The 21,096-nt window shown below is 41.4% G+C and overlaps 1 protein-coding gene across 7 annotated transcripts in view; it reads right to left on the bottom strand.

Moving 5' to 3' along the window:
* Positions 1-880: 880 nt before the first annotated feature.
* LOC104051584 (ephrin type-B receptor 5) overlaps positions 881-21,096 on the bottom strand; it is a 75,435-nt gene continuing 55,219 nt past the window's right edge. For 5 of the 7 annotated variants that reach the window (XM_064463672.1, XM_064463698.1, XM_064463664.1 and 2 more), the window contains 11 exons: positions 12,605-12,729; positions 11,315-11,477; positions 10,372-10,486; positions 7,529-7,584; positions 7,294-7,413; positions 6,632-6,879; positions 5,484-5,699; positions 4,297-4,446; positions 3,955-4,148; positions 2,534-2,689; positions 881-1,559 (listed from right to left, as the gene is read on the bottom strand). In XM_064463672.1, the coding sequence (XP_064319742.1) occupies positions 1,451-1,559; positions 2,534-2,689; positions 3,955-4,148; positions 4,297-4,446; positions 5,484-5,699; positions 6,632-6,879; positions 7,294-7,413; positions 7,529-7,584; positions 10,372-10,486; positions 11,315-11,477; positions 12,605-12,729 (1,652 nt within the window). In that variant the 3' untranslated portion in view covers positions 881-1,450. Of the gene's footprint in view, positions 1,560-2,533; positions 2,690-3,046; positions 3,129-3,954; positions 4,149-4,296; positions 4,447-5,483; positions 5,700-6,631; positions 6,880-7,293; positions 7,414-7,528; positions 7,585-10,371; positions 10,487-11,314; positions 11,478-12,604; positions 12,730-21,096 lie in introns of those variants that run through there. The other 2 variants (XM_064463691.1, XM_064463707.1) reach the window with 2 other exon arrangements.

Raw genomic sequence — 21,096 nt, 5'->3', positions numbered from 1 at the left:
GTCATTCTGGTCACTCTCATGCACTCTCATGCACCTCTAACCGTTGATCCCAAGGACATTGTTATTTCTTTTTTAAGGATTGAAGTCACCTGTGGGACTGGTAACCGTCCTTGATCACTCTTGACAAGAACTTGTGAAAGATTTTCCCCTCCCTTGTTCCAATTGTTTATTTGGAATTTGGCTACTGCACGTCTGCTTTTTCTTTAGAAACAGTATTCAACCAGCTGTGCCCACCGATGTAGCTGGTTAGGGTGAGAAAAAAAAACACAAATATTTTTCAAAAGCAAAGGACTTCAGATTTTTTCTGTCATGCTCTTCAATATCTGTAGTGGGGTTGTAGGGGAATAGACAGGGATCGGCGACCGGAAGATTACGGGATGTGACGGAAAGATAGACTCCTCCCCATAGGAGTGGCAGGAACAGGAACCGCAAGAGCTATATAAGCGTGTGACGCAGCCAAATAGACGGACATTTTGTATCCATCATATTGGTGTCTGTGCATCACTGTCCCCAGGGTGGGTAGAGCCCTGTGTCCCGGAGGTATGCGGCCCAAGATAAGTTCTCCCGTAGAAGCGTACAGCTACATGGGGTCAGAAGAGAACAAACCCCAAATTCTGGGTGCTCAGGATTTTAGAATATCAGAATATTATGCCTTTCCTCTCAAGAAGGGACTTTGAGGACCAGAGCTATTTGTTTCCCTCTCCACTTGCAGATCCAGCAGGATGGATTCTAGGAAACCTTGTTGTTCTGTTCTGTTGCAGTCCCATAAATAGAGTTGTGTAGCACCAAGGACTTGGTGTTCCTTGTGTCAGCACAAGGATTAGTAAGTTTCCCTCCTGGATCATGGAACAGACCCAAAAACTACATATGAAATAGAATAGAATTTTGAGCCCTTTACTCTCAACTTCTTTACCAGGAGACATGTTTTATTGCTTGAGTTCTGGAACAGCCTGGCATACTACCAGGATGCTCATCTCCATCTAAAAAATAATCTCTCACACCATGATGGCATTCTTTGGGGAAAAAAAGGTAATTTTTTGTTGCCTTTATGATGTCTTTGTAGCTTTGCTGGGCTCCCAGCCACCAATAAAGCCTGCTGATGGCTTTGTAAAGTTGTCTGATACCTTTTGTTGGCAGAGAAGCAAAAGGTGCTTGTGATCTGTCCAAGCTATTATTCTATTTCCTCCCCATGTTATAACTTCTCCCTCCCCCAACCCAATCCTAGTGTATGATGTCAGCCGCATTTAAATGCCACCAGTTATTTAGCTGTGCTTCCAAATCACGGCAAAGCTTTGTTTTTGTTCATGGAACAGGACATGTAGTGTGCACTCTCTGGGTGTATTAAGTCTTCAGCATACTGACATCTCTTTTTCTTACAGTGGAAATCCCTCTGAATTCTCCCAGAACCTTTCCAGAGTTTGAGACTAGTGGAATAAGGATGGTGCAAACATCACACTTCAACTGGTTCAAGCTGATTCAAATGGACTCGCATGAGCTGGATGCTGTTTAGAATCTTTTTCTGGTGACCAACAGGGGTGACGCCAATACGCTGGATATCTCTGCAAGAGAATAGAGGATGTGGAAGGTATCAAAATGTGATTCTTGTTCTGAACGGTCCCAGTCCATTTCCCTGTAGATCCAAATTAATGTGTATGGATATACATGTATGTGTATCTGTCTGAGAAACAGTTGACGAGGCTTCTGCTTTTGCTTGGCAAATGTTGGTGGGTGGAGGGGGTGTCGGCAGAACTTGATACAAAAAGAAGCAGTGGAAGGGGGCCATGTAAACGATCAGAGGGCTGAAACACCTCTCCTATGAAGAAAGGCTGAGAGTTCAGCCTGGAAAAGAGAAGGCTTCAGGAAGATGTTATTGCAGCCTTTCAATATATAAAGGGGGCTTACAAGAAAGATGGATAAGTACTTTTTACCAGGGCCTGTAGTGAAAGGACAAGGGACAATAGTTTTAAACTGAAACAGAATAGGTTTAGATTTGATATAAGGAAGTATGGTGAGACACTGGAGCGGGCTGCCCAGAGAACTTGTGGATGCCCCATCTCTGGAAGTGTTCAAGGTCAGATTGGACAGGGCTTTGAGTAACCTGAGCTTCTGAAAGATGTCCTTGCTCATGTCCCTTCCAAGCCAAACCATTCTATGATTCTAAGAATGTTCCTTTTTGGATTCTGTGTTCTACATAACACTTCAACTAAGTATATGGAATGGCTGGTTCTGCAGATCTCCTTAAAAATGGTTATTACCTGTGGTAGCTGTCATCAACATTTTGATGTAACAGTCTCTGCAACGCTGACAGTATGTTTGGTAGTGTACATGGGATCAGTATTAGTGCTTACAGAAACAGGTTACAAATGTACAGTGGCAATGAGGGTGTCCAGAGGCCCTAATAAGATGTAAGAAACAGTAGCTACTTTGCTCTAGCTTCCCTCTCCTTTTTCATGAGTACATATTCTCCATATAGCCCTTACTAAATATTTCTGAGATGGCGTTCACTTTCTCTGCTCTCTGCCCCTCTACTTACTCCAGAGTCATGCGTGATATGACATCAAATGTAATCAGACCAGCCTGGTCAAAATTCTCCTTGTAATGGCCCATCTTGATTGCATCCAACCACTCATGGGCATTGTTGAGAGACGGGAAATCCGGAGGACAGTTGCTCAGTAGGGGCTGAGTTGGTCTGCAAAAGAGGCAGGCTCTAAAAACCCAAGTTATCAACATCAGCTGACCGCATTAATAAGGTTGAAGTTATGAGAGGGAGAGAATGCAACCTCTGAAGAGAACAGAATGGAGCAGAACAGTGATATTTGTTCTTCACAACCTGATTCCTAAAGTCCTACCTTGATGCCCTGTTTCTAGACTACCTGTGTTCCCTTTTCTGCCTGACAACAATCAACCCATGACACAAAATTGATCCTTCCTTCCAATTTTATACTCTCTCACGCACATTCTCTTCTTGTTACCCCAGATCTTTCCACACTTTCTGGTTCTAGCCCTATTAGCTGGGCAAAGAGTTGCAGTGACAAGGTTTCTGAGGCACAGAGATGAGACCTTATAACTTTTTACCTTTATGACTAGCTCTCCCTCTCCTAGATGCACTCCTTGGATCAGAAAGTAACCTATGAGAAAATGAGTGTGTTGTTTCAGTTCCGACACTCATCAGATAAAAGCATAGCAGTAAAAGGCCAGAGAAATGACTGTATATACATGGCATTTCCTCTTTTCCCTGTCACCTGATTTGGTCCCAAAGCTATAACTGTCTTTATGTGCTGTTCTTCAGTAATCTGGGCATGACTAGGTACTTTTCCTCTTCCCTAGCTGTGGAGTACCTTGCAATGAGACAAGGTTTATAACCACAGGGAAAAACCCTCCAGGTCAGCAGGATGCAATTCCATCATCAGCCCAACAGCCATCTAATCTTGGCACCATTTACACCCCACCACCCCCCAAGACTTCTCTTTTCCTGACCTCCCGCCTCTGGTTCCATCAGGCTGCAAAATGCAGTTGGGAAAATATGGGTTGCAAGCTGCAGTTCTCTATTTTAGCTACAGATTTCCTTCCCTCCATAAGCTAAGCTCTTTTCTTCACCACCTCTTGTGTAACAATACTGCATGATCAGAGAGTATCTTGTGTAGCTGCACCCAAATGTGATCCCCCCTTCACTCCCTAAGATCCCTAACTCATGTTCATCCTTAGTGCTCCTCACCACATGATTTATGTTTCCTCACATTTAGCGCTCAGAACTCCTCATCACCCATTAAGTGAATCAGAATATACAGTTCTTCTAACCCTCTCCCCCATGTTTTTTTCCCCTTCCTATTTGGTCCCAGTCTTAGATGAGAGGGTTGGAAAAGAATACTGTATAGCCTGATTTACTGCTTTCTTTTCCTCATGATGCCTACCCAGAGACAAGCCCTATTATTTTGCACTAAATCCTCATCTCACCTGCTACTTCCAGTGCCAGTAGCTTTGAGGGCAGATGGCTTGCGGATCATTTTATCTAGGGCACTGACTATTTGCTCAAATTTGGGTCTCTGGACCCGCTCCTTCTGCCAGCAGTCAAGCATCAGCAGGTGCAAAACAGTTGGGCAGTCTGGTGGTGGTGGTAAGCGATAGTCCTGGTCAATGGCGTTAATTACCTGCAGGAAAAGAAGAACAAAGCTTTATCACAGCTGGGAAAATAAAAGACAACCAAGCTTCAGTCACTTGGTAGTGTATGACTTTCTTCTACTTGACTGATATAGGACAGAGAGGCAGATATAAATTTTCATGACTTCTAAAACTTACATCCTGATTGGACATGTCCCAGTAAGGCCTCTCACCATAGGACATCACCTCCCACATGACAATGCCATAGCTCCAGACATCACTGGAGGAGGTGAACTTGCGATACTGGACAGCTTCAGGGGCAGTCCAACGGATTGGGATTTTGCAGCCCTAGAAAGCAGTCAGAGAGCAACCAGAATGTTAGTGAGATAGGGACTACTTGTGAAAATTATGTCACTGAACTGATCAAATGCTGGCAGCACACAACACAACTATGAATATGGAGTGCCAGCCCAGTTGATACTGTCTTGTAGACATTGTTGGTTTAAATTCAAACTATGCTGAAGGTTTTCACCTTGTTCTGCTAACAAATATAGACGAAAAAACAGAATCATGCACCCTTGCCCCTACAAATCCCATGATGATTTTAACTTTTAAAGCTCTTCTTTGCAGCATTTGAGAGGTGACAGATACTCAAATCCCCCTGAAAGTTACAACCATTTGGAAATCTGAAGCCATTTAAACAATCCCAACCTGCAACACCAAGGACAGGTACACTGAGTGGCTAGCATTAACTCCTCCTTCTTTCTATCTTGACCTGCCAGATGAAATATCATTCAGGTACTGGTTCTTCAAAACACATACATCTAAAAATTGTTTCAGTTTTCAGTGACTGAATTCTTCTTTATCCCCTGCATACCAAATGCAAATTTTAACCTGCCTATTATACTCGCACTCCTTTTGTGGTATATATAACAGGTGTCAGAGCTTCGTAGGCAATAAGTTCATTTGATGGTTGGTTGTAAGCCCATATACTTATGACAGTTATCTTTTTTTGCAGGAAAAAACCAACTTTTTCTTCAAAGGGTGGTAGTACAGGACTTCAATCTCTCCTTCAGTCCTTTATACTCCCTGTAAGAAGCTAATGAAAGGAGAAATATACCACCTACATCAGGTTATGATGTTTGTCCTATTCACCATCATTCCACAAAGAACAGCACTGAGACTCCATTTCTCAAGGCAGAGTGGATCAGGTATTCAGCTACTTTTGTCTTTTTGCTGGCTTGGAACAGATAGCCCACAAGATAGAAGGCTCTACCCCACTGGTCTCAGGATGGACTAAAAAGGGTACATCAAATCAAGGAGGATCATAGAAAAAAATTATAGATGGCAGCACTACAGTAACTCACTCCATAGTGGTAACTCACCAGAGCTCCAGTATAGGTGGGATTTGAAGCATCATCCTCCAGAAAACGGGATAAACCAAAGTCTGACACCTTGCACACAAGGTTACTGTTGACTAAGATGTTACGTGCTGCCAGGTCACGATGCACATAGTTCATGTCTGAAAGGTAGCGCATGCCAGCTGCTATCCCCCGTAGCATCCCCACCAGCTGTAACATACTGAACTGTCCCTCCTTCTGCTGCAAGTGAGGAGTCAAACATAGACTTTTGTGGCCACAGAGCATAAAGCCAACAGGGAAGACTAACAAAGAGCAAAGGTAACAAGGTTGATTTATGAAGTTAGAGAATATATATCATAAATTCAGGAAAATCTGAAGGTTCAGGGATAGCAAATAAAAAAGGAGGGTGGGCTTAAGGCAATGAATCTCAAATGAAGTCAGACACTGGTAATCTTTTTTTGAAGACAAATCTCATCTTGTGGCCTTTAGCATCCTAAGCCTAGCGTCATTACGTACTAAGATGGCTAAATGAATGGGAGTAGACAAACCTGCTCTTACTGTTTTAAGATATTTACAATGGGTTCTATGCAGTTCTACACAATGGGTTCATGTGCTTTTCAAAAATATACCTGCAAAAGTATTTGTGGTTGAATTAGCATCTGAATCAGTAAATAAAGAAGTGAAGCATCTATACTACAAAAATGCCTGTATTTATGTTTCATTACTAGAAAAAACACTGGGAAACCTGAGTCCAAAAATGACTACAAGTTTCATTACTTCATTACAATGTTGAAGCTTGAAAATATTCAGTGGAATAAAGTCCAAAAAACATTATTAGAAAGGCAAACTTTGGAGCATGCACATAAGGAACTAGAAGGCTGTGTATAAAGATAAACAATTTAGTATTGTTTACCATTAATTATTTGAGCTAGAGATGTCTAAAATAATGAAGAAATTTTATACGATGGGTAAGTTTTTGGAATATTTTCACTATGTTGGCCCAAAACCACTTACTCTGGTAATTTGCTATTATTTCTATTGCCCCTGAAGAGGGCAACTGAGGACTTATAGAGACAGGGGGGAAGAGGAAGGACTGGCAAAATTATCAGATCTGAGAGTGGCACAGAGCAAGATGAAAAGGTAACGGTTGTGGGAAACTGTGGTTGTGGTACCCTGAGGAAGGAATCCAGTGATCCATTCTCCATGAACTCTGTGACAATCATGACTGGTCGGCTCTTGGTCACCACACCCTCCAGATGGATGACATTGGGATGCTCAAATTGCCCCATGATGCTGGCCTCGCTCAGGAACTCCCGCCGCTGCTCATCTGTGTAACCTGACTTCAGGGTCTTAATAGCTACTGTGTACTCACGCTTCCCTGGGTGTTTCAGACGCCCAAAGCACACCTCTCCAAACTCTCCTGTCAGGGAGGGAAGAAACACACCTCAAGTAAGGACACACAGCAAATAATTTTATTCAACATTCTACATTCTACAACATTCTACTATGGAAGACTCCAGGTGCTGCTTGGAAGTAGGGCTACTAGGACTGTTTGGATTAAGGTAAAGTTCTTGATGAAGGTTCTGTATTCAGTCATGTTGGAGGCTACATCTCCAGGGTTCAAATGAGGAGCTCTGAGTCTTCAAAGGGTGTTTTAAACTTGTTTGGCGCCAGCATCTAAGGATAAGTAGGTTAAGATAAATTTTGGTAAAAATGAAGGTTAGCTATCCTGAGACACTTGAGGTACAATGGTTGGGTCCATTTCAGGCCAGTAGTGTGTCAGGTGTCAAGGTGATCAAGAAGGCACTTTAAAATCTGCAGGTTCTCAAACTACCTGATCCAATGACCTCCTCAATCTTGATGAAGGACACATCAATCTCCTTGGCAAATTCTCGAATAGCTTCATTGGGATCTTCATAGGTCGATGGATCAATGTAATACTTCACTCCAAGTCCTGCAGTGGAAGAGACAGCCCAAAACATCACCAGAATCAAATCCTGATAGAAATGGGTGTTAATGAGTCCTGAAAAGAGACAGGCCTTTGCCATCCATTGCTCAAGAATACTTACCTCGTGCACTGATATATTGCTGCAGGCGGTCTGTGTATGGAGTCTCTCGCCTTTTACTGCAGGACATAAAGGAAAGGAAAGTCAAAACACACACAAGAGTCTCTCATAGGATGTTGGTGTAGATCAATGCCAGACTCAGAGAATCCTTGAATTTAGAGATAGAAGATGGGTGTTAAGATCCTGCCCATCTCTTGGTAACCAGTGCATGCTTGTTTTCTGTGTGGTAGTTTTTACACCAGTGTTTGAATTCCCACTTTAGATATGACAAAAATAAGGCCTCTAGCACTATCCTGAAAAAAAAATTACAGTTTAACATTACTGTCTTTGAAGTTTTCTTGCTCTTCAGGCTAAATTTGCATTTTAATTTCATTTAATTACTACAAATTATTCTTTTCAATGCTAATCTAAGCCATCTCCTGTGATGCCTTTAAAGTTCTTCAAAATCATTCTAAGAGCCATTTACTCTAATGCTTAATTTGTATAAATTTCCCCCAAAGATTAATTTTTCTTTATTATTCCTCCTGGTCTCTTAAAAGCATTTACTTCAACTATTCTTTTCGTAAGTATGTCACCCAGAAAAACCCACACAGAACCAGATGGACAGAAATCTGTTCCATGGTGTGATTTTTGCATGTGCAGATCAAAACAAGTATTGTTCTTTATTACTGTAATATTAATTGCATATATGCATCTAATTTCCAGTAAGCTTAGGTCCTTCTGAGCATAGGTGTTTCTCAGATTTCATTCTCCCCTTAAATATGTGTGATTCAAGCAATTTTTTTTCCCACATGATCTAGTTGTTATTCTTGTTTTGCTCTATATTCCATTTTCAAGCCACTTCCTTTGCTCCCAACAGTGTTGACATTTTTTTTCCAAAAACGTACAATTCATGATAGTTTACAATCTTTTCTAAATCATATTAATTAGACCAGATTGTAAATCAAACCCTATGGTATCCTGTAGTATTCCTGCTCTATGCATGGATTAGTGTCAACTCATATGCTTTGCTATTTCATCACAAGACCTTCTAGCTGCTGATTCAATTAGCATCTGAAGACAGAGTATCATGGAACATTATATTAATTTTGTTTACTAACAGAACTAATTCTGTCACTCTAACGGGAAACTTTGTGTATTACTCTTACCTGTCACGCTTATCTCTTTAAATTCTGCTAAGATTGCAAAATCACAGATATTTCTACCTTCAAAATCTGTTCTTTCTGCTGTGGAAAGAAATTGGCTTTACTGGGGATCTGTACCTAAGAGCTCTAACTCTGCTACTGCATCTGAAAGTCAGGTCTACATTCATGTTTTTTTATAGGTTATCTGACATACTAACTGTTTTCCATAATTAAAAAAACCAACTAGCTAAAATAGGTAAGTGTTTCACATTGTATACTGCCTGGACAATGTGTACCAAAAATGTACAAAAACAAGTCAAAATTATAGCATTTGACTCAACATATATTCAACCCTTTAAAGAACTCCTCATTTCATGTAGTGTTTCTCATTTCCTACATCTTCAAACTTATTTTTCTTACCAAGGACAAATTTAAAACACAAATTTTGTACCTCCACTTTTTCTGAACCACTCTCTATTAATTGCACATGAGCCTTCAAGCATAAATTAATCTATTTCCTATGACATTTCCTTTTACGTAGATACATTTACAGAAACCTATTAATGTCTTTCCCCAACACAGTTTTGGTAATATTAATTTATTCTGGGTTTGGTTTATTTTTTTAGAAAAATATATGCTTTATTCAGTTGTGCATATCATATCACATTTCCAGCTGTAACAAGAAATTCTATTTTTAACAGTTCAAAGCTACAAAAGGAAGGAACAATGCAAAGGTAACAATGTTTGATAATTCTTTTCTTTCCAGAAAGAAAAATATTAAAAGAGAATATACACAGAAGGAAAACACAAATGTAGAAAAGAGAAGAGAACAAAAAAGAAATAACTAAAACTAGATGTCACTTTTTCAAGTTAAGTAGTTTATACATTTTTTTAGATCTGCAGAAAAAGCTAAAAAGTCCCTTTTGTGCAGAGGCAGAATAGAGCAAAGATACAGAAAACCATTACTGACAATCTAAGGGATTAATTTCAGACCCCAGTAAATTCAAGGAGTGGGTAATGACTGTGTCTTTTCCTCAGATAACAAACCCCCATTGTTTACTTTTGTACCTCTACACAGCTCTGCTAGCAAACCTTACTTCTCTCTTCTTCTTTTTAAAATTTCTGTCCTTCTTTTTTGCCATAACAGATTATCTCTATATTGACTTATCTGCCCTTTTTTCTTCCCAAAATGGGAAGTGGTATTTGCCTTCTTTAACCTATATTTTATGAATCAATGTTCCATGGAACCATTGGGGTTGTACAGCTTTTATTCTTCAGCAAATGAGCTATTGTATTTTGGTTTTTGATTAAAGGGTATTTAGCACCTTCTAAATCAGTGGATCTAAACATTTATTCCACCAGTCCTTCTTCACCTCATTGTTTAATACTCCACTTGCTTGCCTAAAATGCAAATTACAGTCCCTTCTTTACAGTGATGCATTTAAATACCTTTTGTGCACCAGCTTTAAAATGCTTCTCTTGTGTTCTTCTTGCCAACTAGCCAAATATCAGCTAAGTATTTGAGCAGTTTACCAAAGGAGAGGCTTCTTAGGTAGGAGCACTGAGGCAAGATCTTTCCTTAATTAGAAAATGGCATCTCAAGGACATGTGGATACATGTAGATTGGGCTGTTTCCCTTGGGATGGGGTTATGTAGCAGGGGTAAGAAAGTTCCACTGTCTGCAGTGCAGGCACTGGCACATGAGCAGGTCAAAGAATTCACCTCTTGAAGATGATGGCAAGGATGGCAATGGCAGCAATTACCAAGAAGGCTAGACCACCAAGCGCTGAGCCCACGATAAGCGGCAGTCGGTCCTGCACCATCTCCGAGCGCTCCCCTAGCAAGGAAGACACATGCATACACACACACAAATGCAGAGGACAGGAACTGTTAAGGGTTTCCTTTCTACTCAACTAGGTGTCACCCATAATTCCATTCCTACCAGCCCTTTGCTTCCCAGGCTAGTCCTGACAGTTCAACAAATGCTTGACTTGGTTACCCCTTTACCCCTTCAGTCACTGTGCTCCTCCAGTGCCTGCCTTCCTACTTTTGAAAAGCCAGTGCTCCCTCTGAATCCACTTTTCCTTCCCCTGGTCCACTGACACCTGACTAGCCACTTGAGTATAGGCTAGCTCTACATCTGGGCTTTGATCCCATTGTCCCTATTAATTTAGACTGTAGATGACATATACTCTTTGATCCAGACCAAAGCGTATCACATGATAATATGTTACTCTGCATGAATGGATGGTGATACTGCTGGAAGGCAAGCTTCTGTGTATATGCCCTTGTCCCACCTGTCTTTAAAACTTTCATAGAGTATTCAACTGTAAGATATCCTGTGACAGCTGGAGACCAAACTACAGCAGCGTATAGTGTTATGTATTTTAAGAGCTGGTTATGTTATCCTGCTGGCCAGAGGCAACAAGGAGTGGGACTGGGGAATATGGCAGTAGCAAAGGCTAAGGGAGTATAAACAATACACTCTGACAGCATGAAGCATCTTTGAGTGAACAAATCTGCATATGCAAATTATGATATACAGAAATACAAGTTGTGTAGGAGTGTTGGATAGCGTCCTCAGAGGATAAGCTAATACACTCAGGGATACACACAGGTGAAAGATGGTCATGTGCGGATCTGAGTACAAAATGGTAGCACTTACCTTCCATTAAAGCCTGGAAATACATCTTTCCACTGTATGGGCCATAGCCCACTGCTGTTCTAGCTCGTACTTGGAAGGCATAGATCTTGCCTGGGCTCAGATTTGATACGGTGGCCATGTTGGTTTCACTAGTTAAGGTAAATGAATTATCCTCATCTTCTGCCTGTGAATGTCAGTGACCAAAAAGGAATGTGAGACTTCTGCCCACACCACTGGCTCTCCTCAAGGAATGCTAGTTCCATGTCAGCCCAATATTCTTTGACTCTGTTACAGAGCCTCCCAAACATGGCTGATAGTCCAGATCTGACTTCCTTGCACACTACTTGTTGCTGCTCATTGCTGCTTTTCATTCCCTTATAACTGGGTTTCTCACAAAGCTCTGCCAAAGACCCTCAGTCCTGACCTAAACAGAACTGAGAGACAAAACTACTTTGCCCTGTGGTTTCTTGCTAAGCACATCCATAAAAAAAGCCCTAACCTGTCCTGAAATTTTGCTTTCTACAAGGTCCAAACTCATGTATTCTCCTAGGAGAATTAGAGCAAGAACACCTGAAATGCTTTATTCAGGGAGCTGCTAGACACGTTATTACAAACAGCAGGCCCCTTTACTGCTAGAAAAACAGTAGCCCTGCATGATCCTGGAAAAGTATTTATGTGAAAGCTCAAGAATATGGAATGGGAGCTTGTCTGAACAGCCCTGTGTACCTCTTCCCTTCAAATCAGTTTGATTAGGAGTCATGAAGGATGTGAATGGACAACAACTTTATATTTGCCACCCTATAATTCCAGCACATAAATAGTAACTGATATCTGCCACTTAGTGAATGAAAGAGTGCATTCCTCCTCCCAAAATTTCTTAGAGATGTCCATCCAGGCATAAATAGGGACACAGGACTTCCCTCCACAAACACATGACAGAATGTTGCAGTGAGCCCGATTCCCATATACACATTTGAAAACTTTAGCTCCTTCCACTGTTACCTGTGTCAGCTGGTGCTAAACTTATTAGGTTGTTAGCCATAACTTTTTACCTTAGCTGCAAGTGTCTTCTCTTTTTTTGCCTGCATCATCCCTAGATGGTTCCAAGTTGGGAAATGCAGTTGAACTCATGTTAGATGAAGTGTATATTATGAACCTCTGGTTTTGCTACAGTTTGTTCTTCCCTCATAATTGAATCATTTTCTCCACCTTATATATCCTGACCCAGTGGTGCATCTCTCAGGCAGATCTCCCTGTTCTCTTTTGCGTAACAGCTATACAACAATCACCACTGTATCACTTTCTGCTCACCTTGTCAAAGTAGCGTAACTGATAATCCATTATGATCCCATTGGGCTGATCTGGCTGAGGCCATGATAGTGTGATGCTACTGGTAGTACGACTCACCTGATGCATCATTGGGACAGCAGAGGGGACTGGAATAAAAGAGAAGAAGGAGAGATTGCAAAGAGATAAGCTTAACAATTAACTAGAATTGAATATTCATTATGATGAATTAATAAGTTAGGACAACTCTTCCTTTAATTTGCATTATGAAATACTGTATAAAATAACCAGAATAAATCCAGGCACAATTCTACTATACTAGGAGATACAGTCACTGATGACTTGGACAGAAAGAAAATTTAAAAAGTCACATCCAACTGATCATGCACAGGAATTATGAAATGATACACATTGTAGCTGGAACATTATTCTGATCTTCAAATTTGCAATTTTCACATGCAAGATAACAAGGTTTTCAGTGCCACTGCCTTGTTCAAGGATCACAGTTGGACAAAATATGTGATAGTGGTCAGAGCAAAAACAGCGCACACTACCTCTCTTCTGCTTCTCCCACAGATTATAATTATTTGCCTGGCAAAAAAAATCAAGCATGGGCTATCAGTGTAATGGAGGCCTTTCACTACCAGATCACTGTTGCAAACCAGAAGATGGAGGCAGATGAGAACACTGATGCATTAAGGAACAGACTTTGAAGCATTCCTCAGTTCAGTGGTCCCAGTACAGTTGCAGATCATAGAAAGTATCTCATTTTCATAGCCTGATATAGAATCATAGAATCGTTTGAGTTGGAAAAGACCTTTAAGATCATCAAGTCCAACCATTAACATAGCACTGCCAAAACCACCACTAAACCACGTCCCTAAGTACCACATCTAAATGTCTTCTAAATACCTCCAGGGATGGTGACTCAACCACTTTCCTGGGCATCCTGTTCCAATGCTTGACAATCCTTTTGGTGAAGAAATTTTTCCTAATATCCAACCTAAATCTCCCCTGGTGCAACTTGAGGCCATTTCCTCTTGTCCTATTACTTGCTACTTGAGACCAACACCCACTTCGCTACAACCTCCTTTCAGGTAGTTGTAGGGAGCAATAAGGTCTCCCCTGAGCCTTCTCTTCTCCAGGCTAAATAACTCCAGTTCCCTCAGCTACTCCGAAGACTTGTGCTCTAGACACTTCTCCAGCTTTGTTACCCTTCTTTGGACACACTTCAGCACTTCAATGTCTTTCATGTAGTTGATATCCCAAAGAAAATAGAATTTTCTTGTAAGTAATAACAATGAACCATGTGACCCTTGCAAAACAGAATTTGGCGGCCAAAGAGGAGAACTGAGAGATAGGGAAGTATTTGTTTTCCAACTATAAACTTGAAGAGAGCTGAGAGACTGATAGAAGGGAACATCCCACCTCAGAAGACACTGAGAACAGGGTGATAAAGTATATAGTCAAAGAGAACAACTAATCGGGATGTTGATAAGAACTTAAAATAAGTGTTTTTTAACTTACCTATCCTCATTGTAATACTGCAAATCATGCCCATAGGCCACGAACATATCCCTCCTGCCCCCAAATAAGGCCCTTACTCTGTGAGCATGTGTGGTATATTTAAAGAGAGCTGTACCTTTAAGTTGAAATGAGAAAGAAATTATCCAATTATTAGATGGAAGTCATGAACATTAGCTGTGACTGACACATTTAACTGTATAAGTGCCGTGTAGTTTCTTGGTGCAGTGTGCTAAATTTGTGGAGTTACCACCTAGCACCTGTCTTTGCGCAAAAATGAAATTAATAAAATAACTCTGCTCTGTGCGTAGTTTGGCATTTTGCACACCAGGCAAATGAACCTGCTTTTTGGGAAAACATAGTGAGGGGCCCAAAACTGAACATAGCACTAGAGGTGTGGCCTCACACCAGTGCTGAGTACAAAGGGACAATCACTTCCCTAGTTGTGTTGGCCTCACTATTTCTGATACAAGCCAGGATGCTGTTGGCCTTTTGGCCACCTGGGCACACTGCTGGCTCATATTCAGCTGTCTGTCAACCAGGACACCCAGGTCCTTTCCTGACAGGCAGCTTTCCAGCCACTCTTCCCCAGGCCTTTAGCATTGCATGGGGTTGTTGTGACCTGTCACTTAGCCTTGTTGAACCCCATGCAGCTGGGCTCAGCCCATCAATCCAGCCTCCAGCCTGTCCAGATCCCTCTGTAAAGCAGGCTGGTGTTCAGACTAGCTCCTGGATCTCAGGCCAATTCCTATCAGGACTGTTGCCTAGATGTCAAATCTACCACTGTATTTGAGACTCTCAGGCCCTCTGTGGGCCACTGAACCATAGAAGAGCAGTCTGAATGGGCTTCTAACCAGTACTACTGCCTGGAACAACCACCTCAAGGTCACTATTAAGTGTGTATGTCTGGAAGCTTCACATGCAGTTTTTCTGTTTGTTCTTACATGGCTTGCTAAATTTCTGTCTTTTGGTGAACAGGCCAGCCTGGCAGAGCTGTTAGCTCTCTTGATTCCATTATGGTATTAAGTACTTATAGTCTGTGTCAGATATTAATTACTGTGAGAAAATGTCAACTTCCCTTTATGTACAAAGCAAGGATTGGGACATCAAACATAAAGGAGGGCTTTGGGTGCATGAATCTCAACCAGAAATCAAGCAAGAACTTGTGTCTACCAATTTTAGAAATCTTTTCTTGGGCTATTCTAAAACTCTGAAGTTCAGTTCAAGACTTTGAGACTTGTGTAACTGCCATTGCTTTGCACTAACCTGCAACTCATTAAATCAGTAGCAAGGAAACAAAATATTATCTTGAAGATAATATGATGAATGACTTCAAACACTTCACTGAACTAAAATTAGATTGCAATGAGAAATGATCCAAGCTATGATTTGGGGTAGTTTTGCTTTTCATTTTTTGTTCTCCTAGAGACACCATTCACATGTTCTGCAGACAACAGAAGTAGAGAACTTCTTTAACAGCAGACCCTTTCCTGAACTAGTTTGTTCCTAAAAATGTTCCCAGAGAATGAAGGGAGATGAATGGTTGCTAAAGCCACTTGCACATGAAACTTTCTTGAGAATGAAAATCCACTTCTACAAACAAAATCCATGAATTTACAAACATGTACACGAACACACGCACACACTCCAAGTTCAGGCAAAAGCTCAAAGAATATGCATTTCTTCTTAGGAAGAGACTCCAGGCAAAAATTTCAGGATAGTTTTCCTTTCCTTCAATAGGAGGATGATCTTTCAGCCAGCCTGCCAGCTGTCTATCCACAAAGCTCTTCTCAAGTTTTGCTTTCTCTCTTCAAGCAGAATGCCAAGAAACCTCAAGGTAGGCAGCTAAAGAACCCTCATTTACCCAATGAAAGCAACATTTTCAGCACATTTAAATTTTCCAGAAAAAGTACATCAACGAAAATTTGCCACCTAACTCCACTGGTTTTACACAATAGATATAAATTTCCTTGATGTGAGGAATGAAGCAGAGACATCAGGCAAATGATCAAAAACTGCAGAATACCATCTTCTTCCTTCATAATTGTGAAAAAGATAAAAAGATTGTTTTTAAGAACAAGTTACAATTATTCTGAAAGACACAATTCAAATGGGCCCCGAACAGCTCAGGCCAGAGGGAACTACTTAAAAATGTAAACAATAACATTTTTTCTCTCATCCTTATTAATTTCTTACGATTGTCGTTCAAACAAGACTGCACAACTAATTCACCTGCTAATGACTATATTGCGACAAGGATGGAAGACAGCAGCAATGAAGAAAGGCCATATTTAGCATTCCAGACACAAATGAAGAACACTATTCAAATGATAACGTGAGGACTATGGGGTAACTGGTCAGTTAACATTTGATCAAGACAGATTCCACTATATTTTGATGTTGTGAAAGGTTAACTTCCTTCTGATGGCACATAAAGCACAAACAGGGAGAGGCACAGACCTAAATGCAAAGCTACACTGCCAGGAAGAGTCCACTTCCTTTTAGTTTGGAAGATTTTTCAGAGTGATCAGAGTTAAATCGGCCCTCCATTCCCCACCTCTTTTCATTCCTCTCCTTTCCACCCCCAATAGTTATTCTTCCCACATTTTTCCTTTCTTTCCAATTCACAATTTTTCCCCTAACTGGAAGGAATACTAAAAGTCAAATAGCAACATTTGATGTGTATTTTAGTTAAAACTTATCTATTCTAATGTTAATATATACTATCAATTTTCGGCTACCCATTAACAGGTTACCTTTTGCCAACAGTACAAAGACCTCAGCTCACGCTGTGCATAGTGCATTTAGGCACAGCAAAATCTGCATGAGAACAATGATGATAAATGGTACTCTACTCAGATGGGCAGTTTGCAGAAGCAAGTTACAAGTGGAATTAGAAATACTGGGAAAGATAAGAAAAAAAATCACTAGAGTGGCTTTACCCAGAGTTACACTGTGGGTATCTCTTGACCATGCACTACAGCATTCTAGAAAGTCCCTATTATCCAGATATGTCTATCACTCAGGGTAACCAGGTGGTGGCGGCGGGGGGGTGTGCGCAGGATAATGCAGTCTGCTGTATTAAAAATAGTCATTTCAGTGATATGTACCTAATAAGCAGATACTACTTAATGCACCTAATAAGCAGATACTACTTAATGCAAAAACCTAAACCAGTAAAAATGCTCAGTAATAAAAAAGCTATGAATCAAGAAAAGACAGGTTGTCTTTAATCTACCTCTCTGAGACAGAGTTCAGATTCTGATACATGTGTTTGCCTCTCTTTTAAGGACAAATCTTAGGAAACACTGGCCAGGGAGCTTTCCAGCTATTTCAAGTAAAAGAGATATCTAGATTTCTCCTTTGAAAATTTTCATACTAAGGCGATATGAAATGTGAACGTGTTTGTGGGTGGAATAAGTACATATTTCCTGTCAGAAGCGTATGACAAAGTCACTCTCCCAGTGTTAATAAATTGGGAAATATAAAGTTCAAGGTTTTATGTCTTGAGACTACACCCAAACTACCCTACCTCTGTTGCCACAGAAGTGCTAGATGAGTATTTTCCTTTGTATGCATGCTGACTATTAAAAATGTTTATAACAGAACATTGCTTTCAAAGATTTTATGTATACAGGTGTCCAGTTCTATGTTGTTTTGTCATTTTTATTCATTTTGCTCTTTTCACATGGAGTTTATAAATGGAGACATGCTAGGTCTATGTCTAATGACAGCTGAAATCATATGGCCTGGTTCAATTCAATGTGGGCAGCTGGACTGGGTGATAGTTGTAGGTCCCTTCCAACTGAACTCTTCTCTTCTCTTCTCTTCTCTTCTCTTCTCTTCTCTTCTCTTCTCTTCTCTTCTCTTCTCTTCTCTTCTCTTCTCTTCTCTTCTCTTCTCTTCTCTTCTCTTCTCTTTTCTCTTCTCTTCTCTTCTCTTCTCCTATTCCTATTCCTATTCCTATTCTAATTATTCACTGCGTGCAAACAACGTGTTGTGAGATCAGATCTCTAAGAAAGACTGAAAAAGGACTGCTTTTAGTATTTTTAGAATACTATTTATAAAATAGTAAATGTATGGAAAATTCTTGCACATATAAAACCTAATTAAAACTGTAAAGCAGTCCAAGTACCAGTTCAAATAAGCTCCTGGATTCTAGTTTTTGTGGGCTGTCAGTTGCAACTCTTCTACATGGTGGGAAAATTTTTTTTCTGGTAGCACATGGGTGGATTTAAGATATTTTGAGTACCTTGAAAATGCTACATTCTCTGAGTTACTAGTGTTTGGTAGGTTTCTGCTGTTTTGTAATAAAGCTGATGTCCTTGACTGTAGTATCTGCTTAGACCAAGATGTATCATTTTTACAAGATGATTCAAGTACAAAAAAAAAAAAAGCCACCGACTGTGATGGCTAATTGGTATTCTATGCAAAAAAACAACCCTAAAATGTTAAGTTACCACATCACAGACAGAAAGGAGCTAAGAAGACTCCCTGTAAATAAAAAATATCAAGAGAGACTAGTTTAACAGACAGTGAGCCCTACTTGTGCAAAGCACAGGCAAGTGCCATTCTCACATGAACACCTCCGGCATGTGACATTAAGCCCATATTCGGTGCAGATACCAATGATAGGCAGCTGAAACCCATCCCCAGTCAATACAATCAGTGGAACCTAATGAGCAATTTGGCTCACTCTAAAGCATAGACCCAAGAAAAAATTCAGTTGCCCATATGTTTGAGCAGCCCGTGGTATCTGTTCTCTCCAGATGGCATTCCAGTAGGTGCTAGGTCTTCTACTGTTCCTATGTCATATCAGTTAGCCCTGAGTAGACATCTTGGCTACACCAGGCTGTCTCAGATGGCCTTAGATGCTTATATGTGAAAAACTGAATGGAGCTGAGAGCTGACAGATCTAAGTAGCCTCATGTTTGGAGGCACTGATCCTCAAGGGGGACTTCAACCACCCTAGTATTTGCTGAGGAGCAACACAGCAGGGCATAAGCAATCCAGGAAGTTCCTGGAAAGCATCAGTGACTACTTCCTGACCCAAGCAATGAATAAGGCAATGAGGGGAGGTGCCCTGCTGGACCTCATGCTCACAAACAAGGAAGGGTTCACTGGTGATGTGAAGGCTGAAGGCAGTCTTGGCTGCAGTGACCAGCAAATGGTGGAGTTTAAGATCCTGAGAGGAGTGAGCAGGGCAAAAATCAAGCTCACAACACTGGACTTCAGGAGAGCAGATGTGAATCCCTTTTGGGGATCTGCTTGGAGAAGCCCCATGGGATAAGGCCCTGGAGGGAAGAGTGGCCCCCCAAAAACTAGTTAATGAGCAAAGATTACCTCATCCAGATGCAAAAGTGGTCCATACCAAGAAGCAGGAATTCAGGCAAATAATGCCAAGAGCAGCGGTGAAGGATGTGGGGGTGCTGGCTGAGACAGCTGAACATGAGCTGGCAGTGTGCCCAGATGACCAAGAAGGCCAACAGCATCCTGGCTTGTATCAGGAACAGTGTGGCCAGCAGGAGTAGGGAAGTGATTGTGTGCCCACACTCAGCACTGGTGAGGCCACACTTTGAATACCATGTTCAGTTTTGGACCCCTCAGTACAAGAAGGACATTGAGGTGCTGGAGAGAAGGGCAACAAAGCTGGTGAAGGGTCTGGAGAACAAGTCTTATGAGGAGTGGCTGAGGGAGCTGGGGTTGTTCAGTCTGGAGAAGAGGAGGCTGAGGGGAGACCTTATCCCTCTCTACAACTACCTGAAAGGAGGTTGTAGTGTGGTGGGTGTTGGTCTCTTCCCCCAAGTTACTAGTGATAGGAGGAGAGGAAATGGCCTCAAGTTGCGTCAGGGGAGGTTCAGGCTGGGTATTAGGAAAAATTTCTTTACTGAAAGAGTGGTCAAGCATTGGAAAAGGTCTGCTGAAAGGTGGTGGAGTCACCATCCTGGAGGCGTTCAAAAAACATGTAGACGTGGCATGTCAGGGCACGGTGTATGTTGGGTTGACGGCTGGACTTGATCCTGGCAGTCCTTTCCAACCTTCATGATTCTATGATTCTATAAAAAGGAAGTATACAGAAGGTGGAAAGAGGGACAGGTAACGTGGGAGGAACATAGAGGCACTGTCCAATCATGCAGAGACATGGTTAGGAAAGCCAAAGTCTACCTAGAATCACATCTGGCAAGGGATGTCAAAAGCAAGAAGGGCTTCTCTAAATACATAAGTGGCTAATGAAAGACTAGAGGAAATGTGGGCCCACTGCTGGGTGGCACAGGGGACCTGGTGACACAGGACATGGAAAAGGCTGAGGTACTGAATATTTTCTTCACATCAGTCTTTACTACCAGGACTGACCTTTAGGTACTCCAGGTCCCAGAGACTGGGGGAAATTCTGGAGTAAGGAAGATCTTCCTGGTAGAAGATCAGGTGAGAGAATATTTAAGCAAACTGGACCTACATAATTCCATGGGCCCTGATGGGATGCACCCATGAGGGAGCTGACTGATGTCATTTTGATGCCACTCTTGATAATCTTTGAATGATTGTGGTGACTGAGAGAAGTGCCTCAGGACTACAGGAAACCAAATGTCACTCATCTTCATGAAGGGCAAGAAAAAGGACCCAGGGAAATGCAGGCAGCTCAGCCTCACCTTGATCCCTGGGAGATGGCGTAACAACTAATCTTGGAAACCTTTTCAATGCACATGGAAGACAAGAAGGTAATTGTGAGTAGCCAGCATGGATTCTCAAAGGGGAACTCAGGCTTGACCAACCTTCTATGATGAAATTACTGGCTTGGTGGATGAGGGGAGAGCAGTGGATATTGAACACCTTGACTTCAGTAAGGCTTTCAACACCATCTCCCATAATATCCTCATGGAGGACAGCTGTCTCCCATAATATCTGCATAGACAACCTGATGAAGTATAGGCCAGATGAGCAGACAGTGAGATTAATTGAAAACTGCCTGAACAACTGAGCCCAGAGGGTGG

Source organism: Phalacrocorax carbo, chromosome 1 (assembly GCF_963921805.1).
Source record: "Phalacrocorax carbo chromosome 1, bPhaCar2.1, whole genome shotgun sequence".
NCBI lineage: Eukaryota > Metazoa > Chordata > Aves > Suliformes > Phalacrocoracidae > Phalacrocorax > Phalacrocorax carbo.
This window is presented reverse-complemented; position numbering and strand designations above follow the sequence as displayed.